Raw genomic sequence first — 22552 nt, 5'->3', positions numbered from 1 at the left:
TATCAAGTAAATGAGAGATTCCAATAGATACTACCCCGTATATATACTGGTTGAGGGGGGGGGGCAGGACAGGCCCCCTTTTTATTATTATGGTAAGGTGCGGCTTTTATTAATTTTTATTTTTTACCTACGTGACTTTACCGAAAGAAAAAAAACCTAAGAAAACGATCCATTCTCACACGCACGACTCCATACGCACCACAACAATCGAATGCAATCAATGCCCACCTGCCTGCCTGCCCGCGATTCCCCAACGCGAGCGAAGCCTCGGTGGTACAGCAGTGTCTATCGATGGCGATCGAGTCGAGGACTCGCCCTGTGGATTTGGTTTGCCCCCCACCACCCCACGTCATCTCAGCGCATTTCGGCGCTCGCGACGTGCAACCGCAAGGGGTCCCTCTGCAATTCGTCATGCGTGACCTTTGTGTGGGCGTCAAGGCCGTGCGTGCTAATTCAACCGCCGCGTTGCCAGGCCCCCGACAAGGAAGACCTGGCTAGGCAAAACAATGGCGAGATGTTAAATAGCTCGCCCGGTATGCAGGAGGTCCTGGGTTCGATCCCACACCCTGACGCCTGCTGTATATTTGTAGTTTGCATGTTCTCTCTCCCCGTGTGGTCACGTGGGATTTTATTATGGGTCCTCCAGTTTTCCCCTCCACATTTAGAAACGTGCGTTCAGAATAGTTGGCTGTACTTACATTTCCACTTGATAAGCCACTTTGTTGAGCTATCATTTGTGGCCAGGTCGCTTCTGAAAAACAGCTACATAGCTCAGTGGGCCTTACCTGGTAAAATAAAAACTACTTTGTTCGGACCGCTCGACACTAGTTCTGATATATTTGGCTTCCCCGCGGAGTGGGAAGACGCGTGCGTTCCGATGACGACGGCCAGCGCTAGCCCCTCCATCACAGACACATGCGCCTTTCCAGTGCTGGATGTTGGCCGTGGCATGCAGTAACATCCATCATGTTTGACCACACTTCGCGCTTGTTCAATGTGGGTCGTCCCAAACGATGGACCAGTAAAGCACTGTAGTCTGCACTCCTTCGATGGAGGAGGAAGAAGAGCACAACTACATGAACCCTCTCCCGAAGCACTCTCGTGGCGAGCAGACCTCGGCATTGACATTTAGCTCCTGGTACTGGTAGGAACCTCCTGGTTATTACACCAGCCCACAGGGGATTATTGTGTCCGTCCGTCATGCAGGGAGGGGCTGAGTGGGGCTGGTTGGGGACGGGCTGGTCACCCCGTGGTGCCCTTATAAAACTCAACGTTTAACCTACTCACGCCGGCTTGTGCCCGCCCTCACAGTCGGGCATATTTGCGGAATACACCACGCCGCCGTTGACCCTGGCCATTGACCGAGCAACCCAACGTCCCTACCAGCTCCCTCCGCAGGAATGTGTTAAAATCTTGTCCTTAAGAGATAAAAAAAAAATGTATCTTCTAGAATTGAAAAATGGTGCAGTGTAGGTTGGTGAAGATGGGGAAGCCAAGGACCAGTTCCGATATCACTCACCACCGATGTTAGTCAGTCGCGGCCAGGAATCGAGCTCACGTCGCAGATTCCATTGCACAGCGCACTAACCACCGCTCCCGCCACTCCACCCAATAATCTGTGAGTAAACAGAACATATGTATATTGTGTACGCATCGATGTTGCAGTTATTTACGTGCTTAGGCACGTCCGCACGTGTTCACTCCTCTCGAAATGTTCAATTGGGTTTTTTTTTATTTCCACACCCTGCCTCTATTTCATTTTATCTTTTATCCACCACTCATCAATCCACGCAGCTCGCGCTTTAGGGGCAATTCAATACGAGGTGCATTAACCATCCTCAGCCTCACCTCGTGCAAGGAAAACTCACGCTGCCTTTGTCCAGTCCATTATGCTGCTGCTGCTGCTGCTGCTACTACTGCCCGTAAAGCAAAGCAGTTATTTTTTCTCTGCAGCGCCGCATAATGAACGCTTCCAAGCAAACGCTCGCTCCCCTCCTCCCCCACCAGCCATCGAGAGAAATTCGATTTGAAAAAAAATCCCAGTCAAGGTAACAAGAAATAATTGTTGAACAACATATCACATGTGATGTACCTCACGGGCAAGCCTTCGCGTTTTATAAATGTGCTTGTGTTGAAAATGGAAGCACTAGCTTTATGTTTTGTAATAACAATGATACGTTATTGGCCTCTTCCGCAGCTGCTTGGTGTGGGGTGGCGAGGGGGTTGGGGTTGCGTTGGTTCAGGCATCAGTTGCCACTTTTAATTTTCCCCATGGCCAGGGACTGAACGGAGGTCTCTGGTTCCATATCGCAGCGCCTCCAAATTCGCCACCACTCTCCACCCTACAGTCCAGTAGCTAGATACTAATAATAATGAGATGTTTCGATTTAAAGCTTTTGTGACTGCAGGGATTCATCTTCTTGGTTCTTTTGGTAAAGTCACGTAGAAGGGAAATAATAAAATAATAACAATAAAACATTATAAAAGAATTCTCACGACGTTTCGGCCGAAACGTCGTGAGAATTATTTTATTATGTTTTATTTTATTATTTTATTATTTCCCTTCTACGTGACTTTACCGAAAGAACCAAGAATAATAATGAGATGATTTAGAAAATAATGATTTACGCCCTTTGTTAATCCACTGCCAGATGAAGACCTCAAAATGCTGTGTCGGTTGTGAGGGTTGCTGGACCATACTTCACCACGTCTGGTAAGTGGCTGGTAGGGGTGATGTTCAGGATCGGTTCAGTCATAACTGGATTCATAGTCCAGTGTGCAAACCACTGCACCACTACTCCCCCCCCTCCCCCTCTCACATTTTTTATGAATTTTAAATTCCAAACTTTTTTCTCTCACATGTCATTTAAAAATGAACGAGTTTTATATTAAATGAGAATGAAGGAGTGAATAACATGCCGACACAAAACCCACCAACAATGTAGCATCTGCCACATTTCCTTTATGCAAATCATCTAAGAGCCTTAATTTTCTTCCATCCCGGTGTGAAAATAATACCATTCCAGCCAAAATTACACGAGGCCAAATTCACACGTCATGGAAATGATTCCATCTTGAAAATCTACACCTGCTCTTATAAATGCTTATTTTAGTCATTTCGACGAGTATTTCTGAACGAGCTATTATCATATCTATTTGTATTGCAAATTGGGTTGAGTGATTCCACAGTATTTGATTCGATTTGTTAAACCAAGGAAGACGAATCAATTATTTTAGAAGAGTGGGTTTGCCCACCGTCAAAGGGAGTTTTGTAAAAACGCATCCGTAGGAGGTGGATCTACACCTACACTGCATCGTCACGGACGATCTGTCGTAAATGAGGGGGTTCACAAATAGGGGTCTGCAGGCATCCCCCGGCGCATTCAAGGGGGCCTTCAATAAAAGAAGACTAAAGAATCTTCTGGGGGTCAGCAGAGTATGGGTGGGCAGAAGGAGGAGAGGGCGGGGGGATTCATGAAGACTGAGGCCAATGAAGGTTGTTCCTCGATAAAAAGTCCTTTGAACAGAAAGGGTTGAGAATCGCCACTGCAATTCATTATATATATATAAAAACATTTCACATCTCACCGGGGTTTGTGTGCTGAGGTTTTCGAGCAGCTCAGCATTTTGCGCAGGTGAAGACGCGATTGCGCGATGCGGGTGGCTGTGCGACCGGCGGTGCTGATAGCAGCAGCAGCAGCAGCAGCGTTGTCGATGCATTGCCACACATTACCACGTGCAGCTCATAAGCACCAACGCTCCTTGCAAAATGTGCAGCGGCTCCTCCAAAGCGGCCAGTTGGCTCAGAGGTCAGGGCATCGAGCCGGGAACACTGGAGGTCGTGTGTTCCAATCCAGGTTAGCGCCACCAAACATTTAGAAGCATTTTGTTTTGTTCCATTTGATTACCGATACCATGCTGAAAAGATAGCTGTTATCAGATCTATTTGTGTTTCAAAGGGGCCCTTTAAAGGACTATCAAGTGGTAGTGGTATCAGCCTGGTCATCAACGACCACGCGGAAAAAAAACCTCACCGCCTTAATTTGGGTTCTGCACTTAATTCGGCTAAATTCAAGCAATGAGAACTACAACTGTTTGCTTGTTATGAAAATACAATACTAGAGCAGTGTGGGGGAGAGTGTGACCACTGGTGTGTGAAAGATGAAAAAAATAAACGATCAAATAATAGCAAAATAAAATAGAATGGAGAGATTTAAAAAAATATTTCAAATAATAAAAGATCATTAAAATAATCATAAAATAAAACATCAATTTAAAGATGCATTTTTTTAAAATAAGTCCCAAAACAATATTTTCCGTAGCCGTTCTCTGACACTTAGACTCAGGGCGATTCGCCGCTGTGAGATTTCCGAATGGATTCTTCCACCTCATGACAAGATGCGCATAGAATTGGGAGAAAAATACTAAAGCAGCGGTTTTTTTTTTTTTTCTAAACGCATGTATATATCCATTTACAGAAAGCGAATCGATGACAAAAATAATTCAGTAGGGCATACTTACATTAAAACCTGCTTCTTCTTCGTCTTGTGTTCTGCCTCCACAGCCAAGTGTATCTCGTATCGGGCTCGTGATGACGATGTGGGCCGGGCTGTAACCCTGGAAAGGTCCTCCACAATGCACGGGCTCCTCCAGGAGTCAATAGATCAACAGACGCGCCATGGTGTGTGCCTCGCAGCAGTCACACGTGCCAGTGTCGTTCGTGTCTAGTATGTCAAGAGGAGCTCATCAAGCTCAAGATGTTAGCACACTGACGTTGAAGGTCACGAAAAGATGCATTGATTATAATCGATCACCGACATCCCATTGTCAAATCCACTCCTCGATGAAGAAGGCCTCCCCCCGAGACTTTGCCGAGATAATCAAAAGTGCTTTGGAGAAGGGGAAGTGACAATTCAGATATCACTCGCCACCGACTTCAGTAAAAAGAAAATTAAGTTTTATTGATTTGGTATAAATTTCGATTTAAAGCTTTCGTGACTGCAGGGATTCATCTTCTTGGTTCTTTCGGTAAAGTCACGGAGAAGGGAAATAATAAAATAATAAAAATAAAACATAATAAAATAATTCTCACTATATTATTTTATTATGTTTTATTTTTATTATTTTATTATTTCCCTTCTACGTGACTTTACCGAAAGAACCAAGAAGATTATTTGGTATAGCCCTGTGAGCCATTCGGCTCTTGACTCGGGTGCAACCGCAATAAACAAAAACATGAAAAAGAAAACATCTTAAAGTGACTTTGCGCAAACAGAAAAATCCAGGAAAAACCAGCAAAGTATTCCAGAAAAAAAGCACCGTATATCAACGCTGTGTGCAAAAATCCCCGTAGGGATGCAAGTCAAACAATAACAACCGTAAGACAATTTAGATTAAAGTCATCAGTCTAACTCTGTACTACAACAAACAAATATGGCTTGAGCCGAGGCCAGGAATCAAACTCGGGTCGCCGGGTTCGTAGGGACGTGCTATGAACCGCGTTGCTCCCGATATTACTCGAGAACCAACAGCATGGAATCCCTGTAATGCTTTCCAACACGCATTCGTCCTCGGCAGTGTTTCATCGCGGATAACAGCGACTCCACACGTAATGACGTCATTGGGAGCGGAGGTGCGGCAGATGACGTGCGATGACGTCACAACATCGACCGAGGCGGCTTAGCCCCGCCCCTCCACCATTATAAGTGGTTCTTCATCACCAAGTTTTTTTTGATCCCTTGATCAATTTCGTCAGTTTTCTCTAGCGTAAGCCCCCTTTAGAGAAAGGCAACGTTATACAAACATTTAATTTAACTATGGATTGTCTTGTACAAGAGCTATCGTTATCCCCATGTACCAGACCGACACAGATCTAATGTGTTAAAGGAAAAGCTATGGCGACTTTGGGTTGAGGTTGTTTCATCAGCCGTAAAAACGAGAGAAAGGGACGATAACTCAAAGAGTGAAGTCATATTTTACACAACAATGTGCCTTCGCCATGAGAAACATGATTTTTTTATGTATTTTGTTTCCTATCTTTAAACCATCCCCCCCCCCATCTCAGTGTTGTGCTAAGACTACAAAACAGCGTTCAACATTGTTATCTTGAAGTGCTTCGCTCGTTACAAATAAGCACCGATCTTGTTGAGAAAACCGCCGCATGTTTTTTGCTTTCAAGTCCAATTACTTGAATTCATTATTCTGCTATTTTAGACTGGTGAAATTCATTTAACAATGGGAAATGAATTTGACCTATGATGTCACACCCTGTGATTAGTCTGAGTGGCTTTTTCTTAATATTGACGCTTATATTTTCTCGATAAATGCTTATGAATCATAACTCGGTAAAGATTGTAATTGTTTCATTTTGAATGGAACGTGATGTAAATAACTATATTTGTTTATAAACAAAAATAATAGCCACTGGAAATGGAATATCTAGGATTAATTTTCGGAAATTAAAACGATTCTCATCACAGTAATGGTCACAATTAATTACGGAACTAATTTGTTTGCATATTTTACCATTCACCCGAACGATGTTGATGCAAATTGCGTCTAATGAAATGGCCATTCCGTCTTCATTAATTTTCCACTGCACAAACATTAGACGGTTTACAACGAGTGCCATCCTTCCGTGGCAGGGTTACTGTATTGCATATTTGTTAGCTTTGTGAATAATTTATCAGCGACTAAGACGACAGGCGTAGACGAAAATACATCCTCTTTGTAGGCCCGTTAAGCGAACACTGTAACGTTGAAAGATTCCTTTTATGATGATTCAAAATGTCAACTACAATGCAGCTCTGAATCACAGAGCAGCGAGGCAGGGTTTGGTAGCGTCATTGTTCTCATACAGCACTGGCACCGAGATGATAACATTGCATTAGTCTTCAAATGTGAAAATCAATTACTTCTGTGCGTCTCTAAACGTTCGAGGTGGAGTGGCAGCACAGTGGTTAGCGTATTGCTACGTAATCCCGGCGATCTGGATTTGATTCCTGGCAATTGGCGTGTAATAACCGAGTACCCTGCTTTATCGACCCGTACCGACAAGCGTGATGCAGTATGATCGAACAACCATCACGAACGACATGGCATGGGGGTGGGGGGGGGAGGCCTTAATCCAGCAGTGGATTTGGCAAGGGGCTGCCGAGTTTTTTAATCTCCAGTATTACTGGAGCGCAAGGACAAATTGAAATGTCACTGCCCGTCTGCATACATCCATTGCAAATGCGCATATATAACATCATTAAAATTTCGTTTGCAAATGTCAAAACATTTTTTGAAAACATTTCCGATTCAGGTTATGGCCATTGATAGCCGAGCGTAGTGTACCTGTTGTCTGTGATCTAGAGAGACGTGGAGCTGGGGGGGGGGGTTGGTGGACCACAGAGACGGGGACCACCGTATAAGCAAAACACCCACTTACCTGCAAGTAAGGTCGATCATCCATCTCTGCGCCGTCGGAGTTTTCTCCTTCTTGTATGTGTCGGTTTTAAACACGGTACTCCAATTATACCACCAACACACACATTTTGAATTGGCCAAATATTTCAATCAAGCCTCTCCTGCAAAACAGTTGGTAATCCACAAATACTCGGAAACATTTGGTAACCCCCCACTTTGGCTTCGAAGCAATGCTTGGCAATCTACTCTTATATCCCCCCCCGCCCTCACAGATGGCTGCACAAATGAACTTCGTAATCCGCTCACTTCAGCCACTTAATCCGATGACTGTCAACAACAAAAACCCTGCCTTTATTTTACCATGACAGTTTTGCGTGCGTCGGCAGCATGTTGTTGTTGTTGTTTGCCTGTGCAATGCCATCTCTCGATCCGCAATTTTCCTCTATCGGCCATTACGTAATGTTGTCCTTTAGCTCCGTCACATCGCTTATCGAGCGTGCGCAGGCGGGGCAATGTCACGGGGGGAGCCGAGGATCTGAGAGGGCCAATGTGCCGGGCAAGGAAGAGTGAGACAATTGGACAGGGGGGAGGGGGGGGACCCACTCCATTTAATTCCTTGCACCAGGGCCCCATTATTCGATAAGGTCTGTGATATTTTAGAGGTCCGGTTATGTTAACCAGTCGTTTACAACAACAAAAACGGACACATTTAGACCGGGCGATCATTCTTTGGCAGTTGTTGGTGTCACACGGGCTTCACAACTTGGAGGAAGCGTCAAAAGCAGTTTGAGTGAAAAGATGTCTTACGTTGGCGTTAAAAATGCAGGAATGGAAAGTCTCAATTCAACCCCCAACCCCTCCGTGGGGTGTCTAACTGGTCAGAATTTGATCAATGCGTATGAATAATATCTTCGTAAACGAGACAAGCTTCTCCAGTGGAGGGTTCACGACAATACATTTTAGGATGAAATATACTTTGCGGCCCTATCCGAAAGTAAATGTGAACAGTACAACGGGCGAGGAGAAACCCCGACATTCTAAGTCGTTTACAACTCACCGCTTCGGCTTCAGAGATACACGAGCTACAAGTAGGTCCACGAAGCAACTTAAGATTCAGTGGGGAGTCAGATTTTCCCCGCTGTCCGTTCCAAGAGCCACCCGTGTGGAACATTCACGTGCTCGGTGGAGAGAAGCCTGTTTCGGGCAGTGTGACAGCGCCGTCACTCGGTGTAACAAAAACTAAAAAAAGATTTTTTCTAAAAAGCTCCGCCGCTTCAGCTAATGAATTTATTCGTCAAGATTCGAGCCAGCTGGCCATTATTAGGCAAAGACGTTGCCCGCAACCTTTGTATGTACGTTGAACTTATTTTACACCGTGAGTAGACCATACGTGCTAGATCGGAGGCAGCCTATAGCAAGAGCTCAGAAAGAGTGTGAGAACGAAACCCTCTCCAAAATATTAAACAGTTCCATCTTCAGCGCGCGCCGTGCGAGGGGCCCCCTTGTAACCACCGCGGGCACGGGGGTTCTGCCGGCGCCACCGTCAATCCTCGGGGAGGGAATTCGGGGATTGCAGCGGCGTCACCGCTTGGCTGCTCCGACGGCGGGGAATGAATTTGTTTAATAAGCACAGAGCCTCGACGCGGGGCCGTGCTGATGGACGGATTGAGTCGGCCTCCCTCCCGCCCAAGCAGTCTCTCCCTCTCTTTGCATGGCGTTATCCCTGGGGTTATGACCTGCCTTTGATTAGAATGGTGCCGCACATTTAAACTGCGGTAAATATATATATACGCCTTTTGATATCGGAACGGGCTTCACGGCTGCCGAAATGACGTTTCACGCACCCGCCCCCCTCCCCCGCCGCCTCCGTTTTTAAACTTCCTCCGAAGTCGGAATCCAATTGTATGCCGGGCTGGAGGGCAAATCCCTTCCTGCCAAATCTGGGTGGGACGGCCACGGATGAAACGGATGTCACCCTTTCAATGCACAGTGCTTGTCATCCCAATGTAAACACGTGCAGGGCACCTGTTTTACTTGCCAGAGAGGGTAAAATCTATTCTTATTTTTTATACTCTTGATTCTGGCAAAGAGGTCCCATGATATCGCTGCTCACGCCGAGCTATAAATGCTCCGATGCGTGCATTGTCTTTGGAGTGTTCGCCTTTTGACGTTCTCTGGTCTGACACTGGCGAGACAAGGCCATATAGACGACTGTGTCTGGTGGAGGTCAATCAGTTTCAAGGACAATGTTTCTATTATTAGAGCGTGTGTTTGCATGTTCACCACAGGTGCGTGCGGTTAATGCAGTACTTGATTCCTTGTAAAATATATCGATTTGGTGTTTGAACATCTTAACACCTCCTATTTTATTGCCAGAAGGGGTAAAACCCATTCTTATTTTTCATACTTGCAGGGCAGTGAGCAGTCAGTCTTTGGACCCAATCCACACGATGCATTGTGCCGTCCGCTACATGCCAGCAAATAGGCACGGAAAATTGCTGACGATAGAAGCCGCGTACCTTTTACAATTACTGTGAATTCGTGTTTGGGAAAAATAAAATAAAAAGTCAGTGTTGTGTGCGATTCCATGCTGCTTGCTGGGATTGAGATAGACTCATGTAGATTTTTTTGTACAGTGACACTTGAGAGTTTTTCAATGCTACCGGAGTATGTATACATACCCTCGCTGAAATGATGGAAATAAATTACGGAGAAAAGTAAAACATGTTTTATCCCAAAGCCTCTCCACGTCCTCACCGATGCAATGCACTCATCAATACAGAGCCGTGTCATTCACAATGTTCAGTCACCTGTCGAGAACAAAGAGGGGCATTAGAAGTCAGTGGGCTATCTTTGAATGGACCATAACATATGTCCGTTGAAGCTTGTGACAAAATTAACATTTATACTTATCCACCGCATATATAATTTTTTTTTATAATATAATTTATATGTTTTATATATATACGAATGGCACACATGCATAATGGTCTTTTAAATTAAAACGGGGCAAGAGATATAGCCAGGCCCATTATAAAATTAATAGGACTCGGTATGAATTCTCTTTCAGGACAATTCCCGGGGGTTATTACAACAAGCAAAACTTTTTTTTACAAACGCAATGAAACATTATTACAAATGAGTAATGGCCAAAAATGCGGTCATTGTTTAAGATTTTTTTTTTAATGAGCTGCACCAGGAGGATTTTACACAGCTCCCATCACCTTAGTCTGTTCTCCTATAATGCGTGTTGTTTTCACAACGCAATTGGATAAAACGCGATGAGTGTATTAGAATACATTTTTTTATAGCGCGGATGCAAATTAGATATAACGCGATCGAGCGAACAGAACGACGCCGCACGAGTAGGAATCAGCGGTTGCAGCGGCTGACTCGGCGTAGCGTCACACAAGGCACTGGGATACTGCTGGATGCTTCTAGATGCCATCCACGCACCTCACTCAGTCTTTGTTCGGCCTGCGTAGGCACCTCACGTGTTTTCGCGGGCTGTGCTTTATCCGATATTATTTACTATAAACACGATTTTTTCCAGAACACGGCGTTCTACAGGAACGCAGCTACTAACGCGTTATATGAGAACAGACTGTACTTGTTAAAAAACTATATCAACGAGACCTCTGCCAAAGGCGAAGCATAACGAGCAATTGGCCCTCTCACGTGCACCCATTTTTTCGTCGCGACCCAAAGCCAGATGCGCACTAATGGAGTGGAGGAAGTGGGTCCCCTTTAATTAAATTTAACAGCGGATTAGCAAGGCGAGCGAGCGACTGGAGCGATAGCGGGCGCTGCTACTGCTGGCAGGGCAGAGAGATTTGCCGAGCGGCGGGGCAGCAGACGTTTGCTATCGGAAACGGGGGGTGGGTGGTTGGGGATGTGGGGGGGGAAATAAATAAGAGAGCGAGGAGGAGCCACCACCCCAGGCACCGCTGGCGATTGGACGCAAGAGCGCCGAGCGAGTGGCAGTCGATATGGATCTCTGCGCTGCGTGCGTGGGGTGTTGTGTGTGTGCGCGCCCTGTGGTGAATGGTGCTCGGAGGTGGGAGGGCTGGAGAGAGAGGGAAGGAGGAGAGGAGAGAGGGAGGGAGGGCTGGCTGAAAGTGGGTGTGGGTGTTTGCAGGAGAGCAGCTGGTGCTCTGCTCGGCATTGAAAATCAACTGCTCGTAGCAGAGCGAGACGGCAGAACGCAGGACTCGAGCAGGAGGAAGGAGGTGGCAGAGAACAAATACGGGTCTGCGAGAGCCGAGACATTTCTGCAGAATCGAGGACTACTCCGAGGCTTGGCCTGCTGCTGTTACTTCCTAAAGCCATACATAATTGATCCCTAATGCAAAGTAGTTTTTTTCTCTAAGCAAGCTTACATTTTTAATCCTACTCTTTGCATCTACGCCAAAACCTCAAAAGCGGCTTTTGCCACCGTCACCACCCGTCCCTCCTTTGGCGATCTCTTCACCACAACGTCGTCCGCCGTCTCGACGTCGTCGCGCTCTCAACAAATTGCACTTTCCCCGACGACGCCGCCGCCTCTGTGCTCTCAACAAAAAATCCCACGAAAGCAAACATGAATTTCCTCCGCCGCCGCCTGTCCGACAGCAACTTCATGACCAACCTCCCCAACGGATACATGATGGACCTGCAGCGGCCAGACGGCACCGCCGCCACCGGTGCCGCCGTGGCCGCCGCCACCTCCACCTCGACCTCGCCCGCCCCCGAGCGCCGGCAGTCCATGCAGACCGTCCCGTCCGCCTCCATGGCTCCGCCGGTGACCGGCAGCGGCGGTGGCTTTTTCAGTTCGCTGTCTCAGGCGGTGAAGCAGACGACCGGGCTGGGAGACCAGTCCTCGTCCCAAGCGGCCAAGCGGCCCAAGGTCCTGCTCGTCATCGACGATCGGCACACCGACTGGTAAGAAGCGACGCCTCGCCTCGTTTTCCCTCGCACTCTCTCCCCGTGCCGTTTCTCCGTTTGAACGTTTCACTACGAAGGGGGCTTCCCCCCCCCCGGACCACAACCACCAACCCCTGGCGCAAGGGAGACAACGCGCACGCACGAGCGAGCGTTCGCGTATGTTGCGAACCTCTGCCGTGCACCACTTTTTTTTCGTGCGTTTGCCACAAACCTAGTTAGTAGATTTCGTGAGCGCTTCCGTGATGGGATTAAAGTAAACGTATTAGTCGTAGGAAACACATTAAACGCCCGAGTGCCTCGAAGCAGCGTGGTCTGCCTTACCAAATGTGCAGCGCAAGATATTAGCAGTGGAATGATTGGCTCTGCTGATGCCAGCATGCCTCTTTATTATCCCAAATTTATGTAATTATCGAATGCGTTCTGAAATCCTTGAAAAAAAAATCTGGCATTCTCATCTGCAGCAGGTCTTGCCTCTTGTCTTCCACTGCTCGCAAACTTTTGCCCGCAAACTTTTGCCAACGAAGCGACTGTTTCAGACCCATTTGAGACATTTTGTTGGACTCGTTAGGCCAAGCGAGCATTGTGATTCCAAATAAAAACCTGTTGCCATCGTGTCAGACCGCCACCAATGCCTACCATTATACTGGTAGGAACCTCCTGGTTACATCAGCCCACAGGAGATTATTGTGTCCGTCCGTCGTGCAGGGAGGGGCTGGGTGGGGAGGGGAGGGTGCGGAGGGGCTGGTCACCCCGTGGTGCCCTTATAAAACTCAACATTTAACCTACTGACTCACGCCGGCTTGTGCCCGCCCTCACAGTCGGGCATATTTGCGGAATACACCACGCCGCCGTTGACCCTGGCCATTGACCGAGCAACCCAACGTTCCTACCAGCTCCCTCCGCAGGAATGTATTTCTGTTGTTGTACAGCAAAGGAGGGCGGTTGATCAGCAGTGGTAGTCATTAATGTCGATGTTGTTGAGCCACGTGGGGTTATGTACAGAGAACTCCTTTCGCACCGTACTCAGCCAGCCGTGCTCACCGGACGTGCAAGGAAGGTGGTTGCAGAGGTGATGATGGTAGAGATCTGTGATGTTTAATGGCCATTGCAGAGGAATGCATTTTAGATTATTTGGGGCCATGGTTTGGCTCTGTTGTGCACGGTCACAACGTGGGCTCTTTAATATTCCACCTGTGGTGCAGGAGGTGGCTGCATCTACCTTGCGATGTTTGGACACGGTCGGGTGTGGAAGGACATGCCTGCGATCATTTGTTGCTTGCACTGGAAATGCGTCCACAGCGAAATACAAAAGAGGGGGAGATTTACACGGCAACGATGAAAACTCCAGTCGCCGTTCACTTGGGTCGAATTAACGCACAGCAGTATAAATGATTTAGCGATGCGAGAGCGACCTCCAATATACCCTCCACTGCGGTAATGGCTTTTATTTTTATCTTCAGATGCTGTGAGCAAGCGCTCCTTTACTTTGTGCATTCGGCTCCGGTCAGCAGGCCTTGCAGTGGGTGCCGCAGTGGCGAGATGTTAACTACCTCGCCTGGTATACAAGAGGTCGCGGGTTTGGTCCCAACCCTGACGGCCGTGTATTTGGAGTTTGCGCGCGTCTCTCTCCCCCCGTGGTCGCGTGGATTTTTCTCCGGGTCGTCTGGTTTTTCCCCTCCACGTCATTAAATTTCCACATCGTAAGCCACTTAGTTGCGCTATCATTTGCGGCCAGGTCACTTCTGAAAAACATCTATATAACTCAGTGGCCCTGACCTGGTAGAATTAATAAATTAACGGTGCCGTGGCTAAATATTGTTTTAAATACAACAGGTGGTGGAACACCGCTTGTGTCACTTGCATGCATGTACATATAACTTATTTCTCAGCGTACGTAGCCAACCATGCCCATCGACGGCAGAAGCGTCTATCTCGAACGGTATCTTCGGTCACACCTGGCAAGGGATCGCGCAACACATTTGGGCTGCGGGGGGAGAGCTTTGGTCAACCATGAGGCTCTCTCTCTCTCTCGTGCCGCGAGAGCCCCGCGGATGACAAATTGACAGCGAAGGAGCCACTGGCGTTAACATTAATAGACTTCCGCCGTCGTTGTCGGAAACAAGCGTGACCTTTGGTCGTTACATCGGTGGTTCATTACAGTAAGTGCCAGATTTCATACGACGTTTTTTTTGAGTTGCGTACAATGAACGTCGCACACTACCGTTAGAGATAGCGATGTATAAAGTGTGCAAATTTGTAAGCGCTGTGCACGATTGGCGTCGCAAATAACAGTGGCTTTCCAAGTCTCCATCCAGCAGTGGGTAGACCATGGCCAATGATGACCGTGGCCGACGATGATGATGATGATATACACTTCAGTTCATATTTTTTTTTTCTCAATGGGTGCCAGTGCATGATGGCAAGATCTCTCTGGGTCGGGCAAATTGCACGTAAGCGTATTTTAAAAGAATGAATACGCAGATACCGTGTGCGTGTAACAGAACGTGGCGCAACGGGCATGTAGAGGGCTTAGCTATGGTTTTCAATTTTGTTTGGTGTTTAATGTCCCGAAGATAAACGTTAATTGTGTCGTTAATCGCATACAGAGAGCGTACTGAATATTTATGAGTGCCTTGAATTATTCTCTGAGACAGGGAAAAGGAGAGGATGGATCTGGGCACATATTGACGGTTATGGGCAGAACACACCCATCGCTGGGAGAGATGATGGGGCGGAGCACGACTGAGAGAGAAACGTTCGCCCGCAGAGATAGAGCGATCAAATCAGACGGCTTATTGCATCACGACGGTACTGCGAAATATAGCAACGGCCCGGGGCAGCCTTCGTCCAGCAGTGGATTGATCACAACCGAGGAGGATTATGACGATGTGAATTAGGTACAGCAACAATTCCACGGTCACGGAATTACAGCACAGAACCCTGGTGATCGCCGGATCTTAACATGCGCTGCATTCATCTTCTTGGTTCTTTCGGTAAAGTCACGTAGAAGGGAAGTAATAAAATAATAAGAATAAAACATAATAAAATAATTCTCACGACGTGAGGGGAGACAGCGTCTGAATGAAGACAGCATCCATTCAGACGCTGTCTCCCCGACAGACCTGGTCTGAACCTGAGGACGGGCTGCTTGGGGTTGTGGCCGAAACGTCGTGAGAATATTTTATTGTGTTTTATTTTTATTATTTTATTACTTCCCTTCTACGTGACTTTACCGAAAGAACCAATAAGATGAATCCCTGCAGTCACGAAAGCTTTAAATCGAAAAATAAAATGCACTGCATTCTCAACGTTCTCACACAGTGGGGAGAATGGGATGTGTTAAAAGGACCGATCCCGTTGCCGCAATACGTTTAATATTCTCGAATTGTCCTTGTAATAGCGTTAACGTGCAATCGCCCTCGTGGTTAAACGAGTTACATCGCCAGCGTCGTAACTTGCTGCTGTTTTGAGCCTTGTCGTAACTCGATTCGCGTCGGGGGGAAAAAGAAAAAACTTGAGAACCCGATTCTGTGCACCTGGTGTGCAGAGTCCCCATTAATATTTCATCCCAACGAAGCAATGTGACTTCGCCCAGCCCAGGAGATTTTTTTATTTGTTATATATATATACAGGAGGCATTAAACCATACCCCCCCACGCCACCCCAAAACAAGATATTTATATTCGGGGTAAACATGCAAGGAGACACTATTAAAACAAATGTTTCGCCATTTATGCATCACGTAATGTACGTGGACGTAAAAGGCCCTGTCCAGCCACGTGACTCGGCATGAGAGAGGGAGCAGCTCACAAGCCAAAGAGGTTGCAGGTTCAAATCCTGGGTGGTGGGGGTTGAGTCCGCCCATCATCCCTCCTCTGGGGGGGGGGGGGTCAATAAAATGACTACAACTTTGTGGACAAGTCAACCTTGGTTGCCCCAATCGAAAGATTTTCCCCTTGCCCATCCGAACGAGGAATTCCCACCATCGACTCACCGCCTGCGTGCAGATGAGATGAGCGGTCTCTTGCTGCTCATTTGGAGCAGGAAATCGCTTTGACTGCGGCTTCTTGTAAGGATGTTTGTTAAAACACGGACTACGGCTTTCACGACTAATATTATCCAGAGGGTGTTGGGTTAGATCGCGTCAATATGTGTTGTTAAACCCAACACGGCCAATTAGTAAGGTTTGTGACGTAAACAAAACATGCCAATTAGTTACTGTTTCAGCACACCTGTGCGTTGGAGAGTAAATTGTAAATGTTGTGGGTTTACTCTCCAACAGTAACTAATTGGCATATTTTGTTTACGTGACAAACCTTACTAATTGGCTGTGTCGGGTGGTGGCGGGTTTAACGCCACATTTCTATTCGTGCATTCCAAGTGAAAAACCTATATTCTTGTAAGGATACTGGTCGCACAATTCAACTGGCCGACGAGGACTCGGGCAGTATCGAGATCACAGCGACGACCGAGACACTTCACGGTGCCGACTCATGCGCACCCTGCCAGTCTCTAGCAGGTTCCAAGGATGAACAGATGTCTCTGCCTTTTGCGTGACCTCTTTAAAAAAACAAAAATCGAACGCCAAAAAGAAACATGGAAGAGATCCACATTGCTTGGGATTACACCGGAGAGACGGCAAGAGGAAGGCGCGAACGAGAGAGCGCACGCGCTGGCTCACAAAGACATTTCGACGGGTCAAGAAAGGAGCGCTTGGGCAGGAGACGTCACTCGAATGGACCACTGCTGCTGGCCGAGAGCAAAGGTGGAATGGCAGGCAAGGGAGGGGAACGCGCCCGCCGCCAAGGTGGAGTGATGAAATCGGCTCGCGCGAAGGTCCGGGCCGATGGTGATGGCCGGGTAGTGGGGAGTGGAGGGCAGTTGGGGGGGGGGGGGGGCCTTCATCCAGCAGTGAATTGCTCAAGGTAATTGTCGATCTCACCGTCGTCACACGCTCAGTCTGTGCCCCCCTTGTGCGTGGACACCCGACTGCGTGTTGTCGACTCGACGACACACGTGTTTTTTTTTGCCGTTGCTTCGACGATTATCGTCATTCATTTTCAACCGGCACGGGGGGTGGCACGGGGGGGTGGGGGGGTGGTTGAATTCCTCGACTAATTCGCTCGCGACTTTGACGGCCCGCATTACTCGCACTGCTCGACGCGCAAGTCGCCGGCACGGTGATCAAATCAACGCGGTACAATTTTGTGATGAAGCATTAAACTTGTTTCCAGGGCGGTGGCGGGATCAGGACAAGCCAGTCCATTGAAGGAGTCTCAATTTTGTTGGGAGGATCCAATTTGCACAAAAAATATACACGCAGAGAGAGAGATATGAACGATAGGCAAGCACGCTTACACATTCTTACCCGTGTACACATTCTTACTAAAACTGGCACACATCAGTATATTACGCTCTTTAAATAAATAAACGGTCCAAGTAACGGTATTTTGTTGCCCAAAGGTGGCCCAAGATTTTCGATCGAGGTCATTTATGTTGGCAAGCTGGAATGCGGAACGCATCCGATCTTTTCAGAGCTCGGAAGCCGAGCATGGTTGAGCCAGAATAGTGCGTGGATGGGTGACCGTGCATAACAGGTGGTATAGGCTTCTGCTGCCGCGCTAAATGTTATGCAGCACGGATCATTTTCTTCGCGATTGGCTCGGGAGTTTCGCCATTTTCAAGAAGACAACGCGAAGCAATCTTCAGATGGACGGAAGCAATCCGCTCCTCCACGCATTGCTGTTGGCAGCCCCACTCGCTCCGTTGAACACTGGCACAGCCGACAGAGACGATTACAGTTTGCGCCGTCTGGGTTTCTCCCCGAGCGCTTAGCTACGCGAGCCACTTTCTGGCGCGTGGTTTAAAAAATAAAATATCTCGATCCCCCTGCATTGCGACGCCGAGTATGTGTCCTTTTTAAAAAGCAACAACGCTCACCAACCTCACGCCAAAAAGAAACTCCCCCGTGCGCCACGCCAGTCGGATTATCAAGAGCTGCGATCCACTCTACCCCCCCCCCCCCCCAGGGAAATTAAATCAAGACAAGGTGCGAGAAATGTTATCCTTCTCAACGAAGAGGCATTGTGTGCGGAGTCGCAAAACATCGTGCTGCTCTCGAGTCCGCGAGTCCCCCCCGCGTCGTCGTTCATGTGCAACGCTGCCCCCCCCCAATCCACCCCCTCAACCCCCCCCCCCCCCCCCCAGTAGGTGGTGAACGTACAACTGTTAGTAGCGACAGCCATAAATGAAGGTATACCTGATGTGGTGTACCGGGTGCAGACAAATGCCAGGTCGCTGGTAGACCGAGTACGTGGTAATCAACTCATTCCACAGCCGTAGATATTATGGATGTAGTATGCCGAGTGTGGAAATACTTTCCGTGTCGCCAACCCGAAGAAAAATGAAAGCCCAGGTTGCGCCGCTGGTGTTGATTTCATGCTGTGCGACAGTTCCGAGATCACAGCTATTAAAGTTTAACGTCCGTTTTAAAATTATAGTTTGCGGTGCTCTTTAAATTACAGTGTTTCAGTGCCAGCTGCTCACCGTTGGTATCACTTCTTGGGTTAGACGTGAGAAAGAATAACGTGTAGCGAGTCGGTGACGGAACAATGCATTGTTTTACCGATTAGTATGGATTTTTGTTTAATTAATCCATCAACGAGCACGTGGGAATACTGGCAGCTGGCCTTAAATGGTGCCCATCAACTCACTGCACTAGAGAACCCAGTGTAATCACAGGGCAGACTGCTCAAGATTCAAATCCAGGATCTTGACGGCACCATATCAGCACGCTCCGACCTTGTGAGAGACAACCAATCCTCGAAACATGGATTTTTAAATCTCAAGACACATGCATCACCTTACGCGCGTGTGTGCGTGCGTGTGTGTCTAAGAATCGATGCGTTTCTAAGTCGTGCGTATTTGTGGGCAGCATCAAGCAGGAAATTGATTTCAACAAGTATGAAACGTTTGGTCCAATAGTCACTTGGTCCTTTAGGGCTGCTAGGGACACTGCTTCGCTCATTCTATTGCCTCGTCTTTTTTTAAAAAACGGAGCTTCCAACCCTCCCATTTCTCATTTCCAAAATGGTATATACTCGCCATGTAATTCATGGGCATGCCGTGGGTTTATTCTGCACCGGGGTATTGTGGGGGAATAACATGCTCGGAGTAAAAAAAAATAATGCCACAGTCATATTTCGCTTATTTCTATATCCCATTATTTTCTCTACCTGTAACAAAAATGGTTGAGGGTCAAGAGGTCACTAGGGCCGATTTTGTCGATGCCCCAGAACCTCGCTGTCGCTTCCTTCTTCTCGATTTTATTACCGTAAAAAAAAAGGTTCCATTTTAACCTCCAAAATCCACTTTACAATCCCATCACCACCATGCGGTTCAGGTTGTTGTTGCAATTGATGCATCCTTCAAAAACGGGACACTTAACGGACACCGTGGTTCCCTCACTATATCTTCTCCTGCATTGCCAACACCTCTGGGTGTATATGGTTGAACGTATTTGATTTTAGAGGGCAACTAATAAAAATGTGGACAGCATACTGAATAAAAGAATACTCTCCCCCCCCCCCCTCCCATATGATTGTATCGGAGAATCAGACCCCTGAAGGGCCCTCGAATGGGCTGCCAAACATTGTTAGGAGGCTGTGGGGGGGGCATGTGGGCCGGCATCGGGGAAATCACATTACTTGTATGCTCCACCATCTATGCCCCCCCCCACCTTCACCAACACGCATCCAGTAGTGGATTGACAAAGGCCCTACACATTTTACACAAAGGTAAATGCATATTATTTGCTGTGCACATCTTACAGCCAGGTTTGTACTCTCGTGATAGAACCTTTAAACCGACTGGCGCACGGCTACATTGTGGTAATTCCCTTTCCAGGGACCCCCGCCCTGAGCCGTGCCAATTAAAAAGCTGTCACCATCCATCATGCAAATGCCCCATTTCTGAACGGATGGCAAATTTAATGACAAAGACGACAGACGCTAATCAGAGGCGCTGCACTTTGGTGCGGCTCTGGATAGTAGGATCTGCTTTGTTTCCCACTGTGTGCTTTGGAGTCAACTGCAGCAAATGTAATATAGATTACTTAAAAAAAGAAAGTCAGTAACTGTAACCAGGGCCAGATTAATCTTGAGGGAAGCCCAGGGCTCTTTGAGTTTGGAGTGCCCACCTCTTGTTTAGTCAATTACTTCCCTAGATAAATTGTACCAATAGGCCATGTCAGATGGCAAACTGCGCTATTGCAATTTTGGTGTCCAAAATGTGATCCACAAATTGTACAACTAAAACTAAACCCAATAAACAGGATTCAATCCCAGCATGCCTGCTACCCATGGCGATTGTAACCTTCTTACTTTGTAGGACTTAAGCACTCCGCTAGGGCATTGTATTAAAAATAATTTGGAAAAAAAAATCGGATCTCCACATATTTGTGTGGAGTCCATCAAAATCCAAGGCGCTGGGGCCACAAACCGCGTTCATTTAGCTCCACTCACAAGATAAGAGTCTTTAGCAAAAAACAAAGGATGTAATAGCGCAACTGGAGACTCCACTTGTATTTTTTGCAGACCTACCTGGACCAATCTCTCACCTCGCGAAGCCACTCACCAACCCCTGTTCTATTCTCAGCTAATCTGGCTGTGACGGTCCCACCTGATGACGGAGACTTGTGTTGCCTCCGAAACGTCGTGATTTTTGTTTTTATTTTATTTTCATTAATTTTGATGTTTTACCTACGTGACTTTACCGAAAAAACCTAAGAATATGATTCCTTGCAGTCACGAAAGCTTCAAATCTAGAACCCCTATTCTTGCAACCCGTGTTTTGGCTCCGCTGCCAATCTCATACTCTCCACTCAACGAGGGGATCTGGTTGGCTCAAGACAGATTCACTTTTAATTCGACTATAGGTGTAATAATGGTGTAATAATCCAGGGTTGAGAAAACGGGTGGGGTGAGAAACTCGGGTGGATTGTCCGTTTTGTAGACAAGGCAACCGTGGAGGGTTTCCTAACAGCGAATTCAGTTTAAGGACGAGCAGACGGTATGCGCCACAAAATGAAACTCAAACACACACTGCACCCTAGCACATTTCCAAACTTACATCCGACAGCCACTAGGTTGCCTCGGCCACTACAGCCGTTTTGGAAAGGCTGCCCCGGATGTGGGTGGGGAGGCGGGAAGAGGTCTCCCGCTATCCATAAAATTCCGAACACGCCGGGGGTTCCGCACACTTGTGATTTTACACTGCTCGTTTTATTTTTCGGGTTCTGGAGTTCCATGTGGAGCCCTCGAGCTCACTTGCTACCCTCAAACCAGCTGAGCTATGACCACCCCTGCCACCCACAATGCAGCACACAGGTGGCCCACACTGATACAAAAAAACTCACCATCCAGCAGCACGAGGTCACCCACTCTGGCAGTACAGGTCACCAGTACTCCAAACCACAGTCCACAGCACATTTGTTCCGCTTCGTAAGTTCGGGTAGCACATTCTTTTTTTGCCAGTCTTCGTGTGCTCGACTCCACCCTGCTCCACACTTGACCGGGCTCCATTGACTGCCACTGCAATTCAGTGCGTTCCGAGTAAAATACCTCCAAAAATCCCTGGCCTGGTGTACAGTGTATCAAACGACTATACAATGTAGTATTGTATACGGGGGAGTTTCTCACAGCGTAAAGCGTAGCAGTTTCAAAATGGGCTGGGCGAGCTGGAAACTCTGCTCACGTTTAGCCCTCACTGCTGCTGTCAATACTACTGGTAACGAGGGCCCAGCTATGGTGGGGGGGGGGGGGGGATTGTTATGCAGCGTACGCGAAGCATAGGAGCTCAGTCGGCCACAAGGTGGGGGGGAGGGCGAATCCGACAAGCAAAATGTTCATTTAAAAAAGTATTCATAAAAAAGTTACCCGTCGACCAAACCCGATTAACGCATCTAGCAATCATTTCACTGGGGCATCATGAAGTTGGGCGATCCACCCACTTTGAGAAAATCCGAGATGGATGGGCCGGCATGAACGAAAGACCCGCGATAAATTAATTTAGAGTATTGTTCATTTAAATATTATGTTTTATTAATATCGTCACCGAAACCGTCTTTCTCTAAACCCAATACGATGCAACTAAAGTAATCTATATATACTTAAAGCCTACATATTGCTTACGAGTTACAAACATCCGTAGCTCTTTTAGT

The 22552-nt window shown here is 47.4% G+C and overlaps 1 protein-coding gene and 1 long non-coding RNA gene across 2 annotated transcripts in view; one reads left to right on the top strand and one right to left on the bottom strand.

Annotated features, from left to right (window-relative positions):
* Positions 1-9931: 9931 nt before the first annotated feature.
* Positions 9932-22146, bottom strand: LOC144729399 (uncharacterized). The gene is made up of 3 exons (XR_013587701.1): positions 22032-22146; positions 21749-21923; positions 9932-10220 (listed from the first exon to the last, which is right to left on the bottom strand). It is a non-coding gene; the product is annotated as an uncharacterized LOC144729399 (long non-coding RNA).
* Positions 11559-22552, top strand: part of LOC144729398 (synapsin-3-like) — a 146820-nt gene continuing 135826 nt past the window's right edge. The window contains exon 1 of the mRNA XM_078609658.1: positions 11559-12330. Coding sequence (XP_078465784.1) covers positions 11990-12330 — 341 coding nt within the window. The 5' untranslated portion in view covers positions 11559-11989. The remainder of the gene's footprint in view (positions 12331-22552) is intronic.

The sequence above is a fragment of the Lampetra planeri genome, chromosome 32 (genome assembly GCF_965212315.1).
Source record: "Lampetra planeri chromosome 32, kcLamPlan1.2.h2, whole genome shotgun sequence".
Taxonomy (NCBI): Eukaryota; Metazoa; Chordata; class Hyperoartia; order Petromyzontiformes; family Petromyzontidae; genus Lampetra; species Lampetra planeri.
This window is presented reverse-complemented; position numbering and strand designations above follow the sequence as displayed.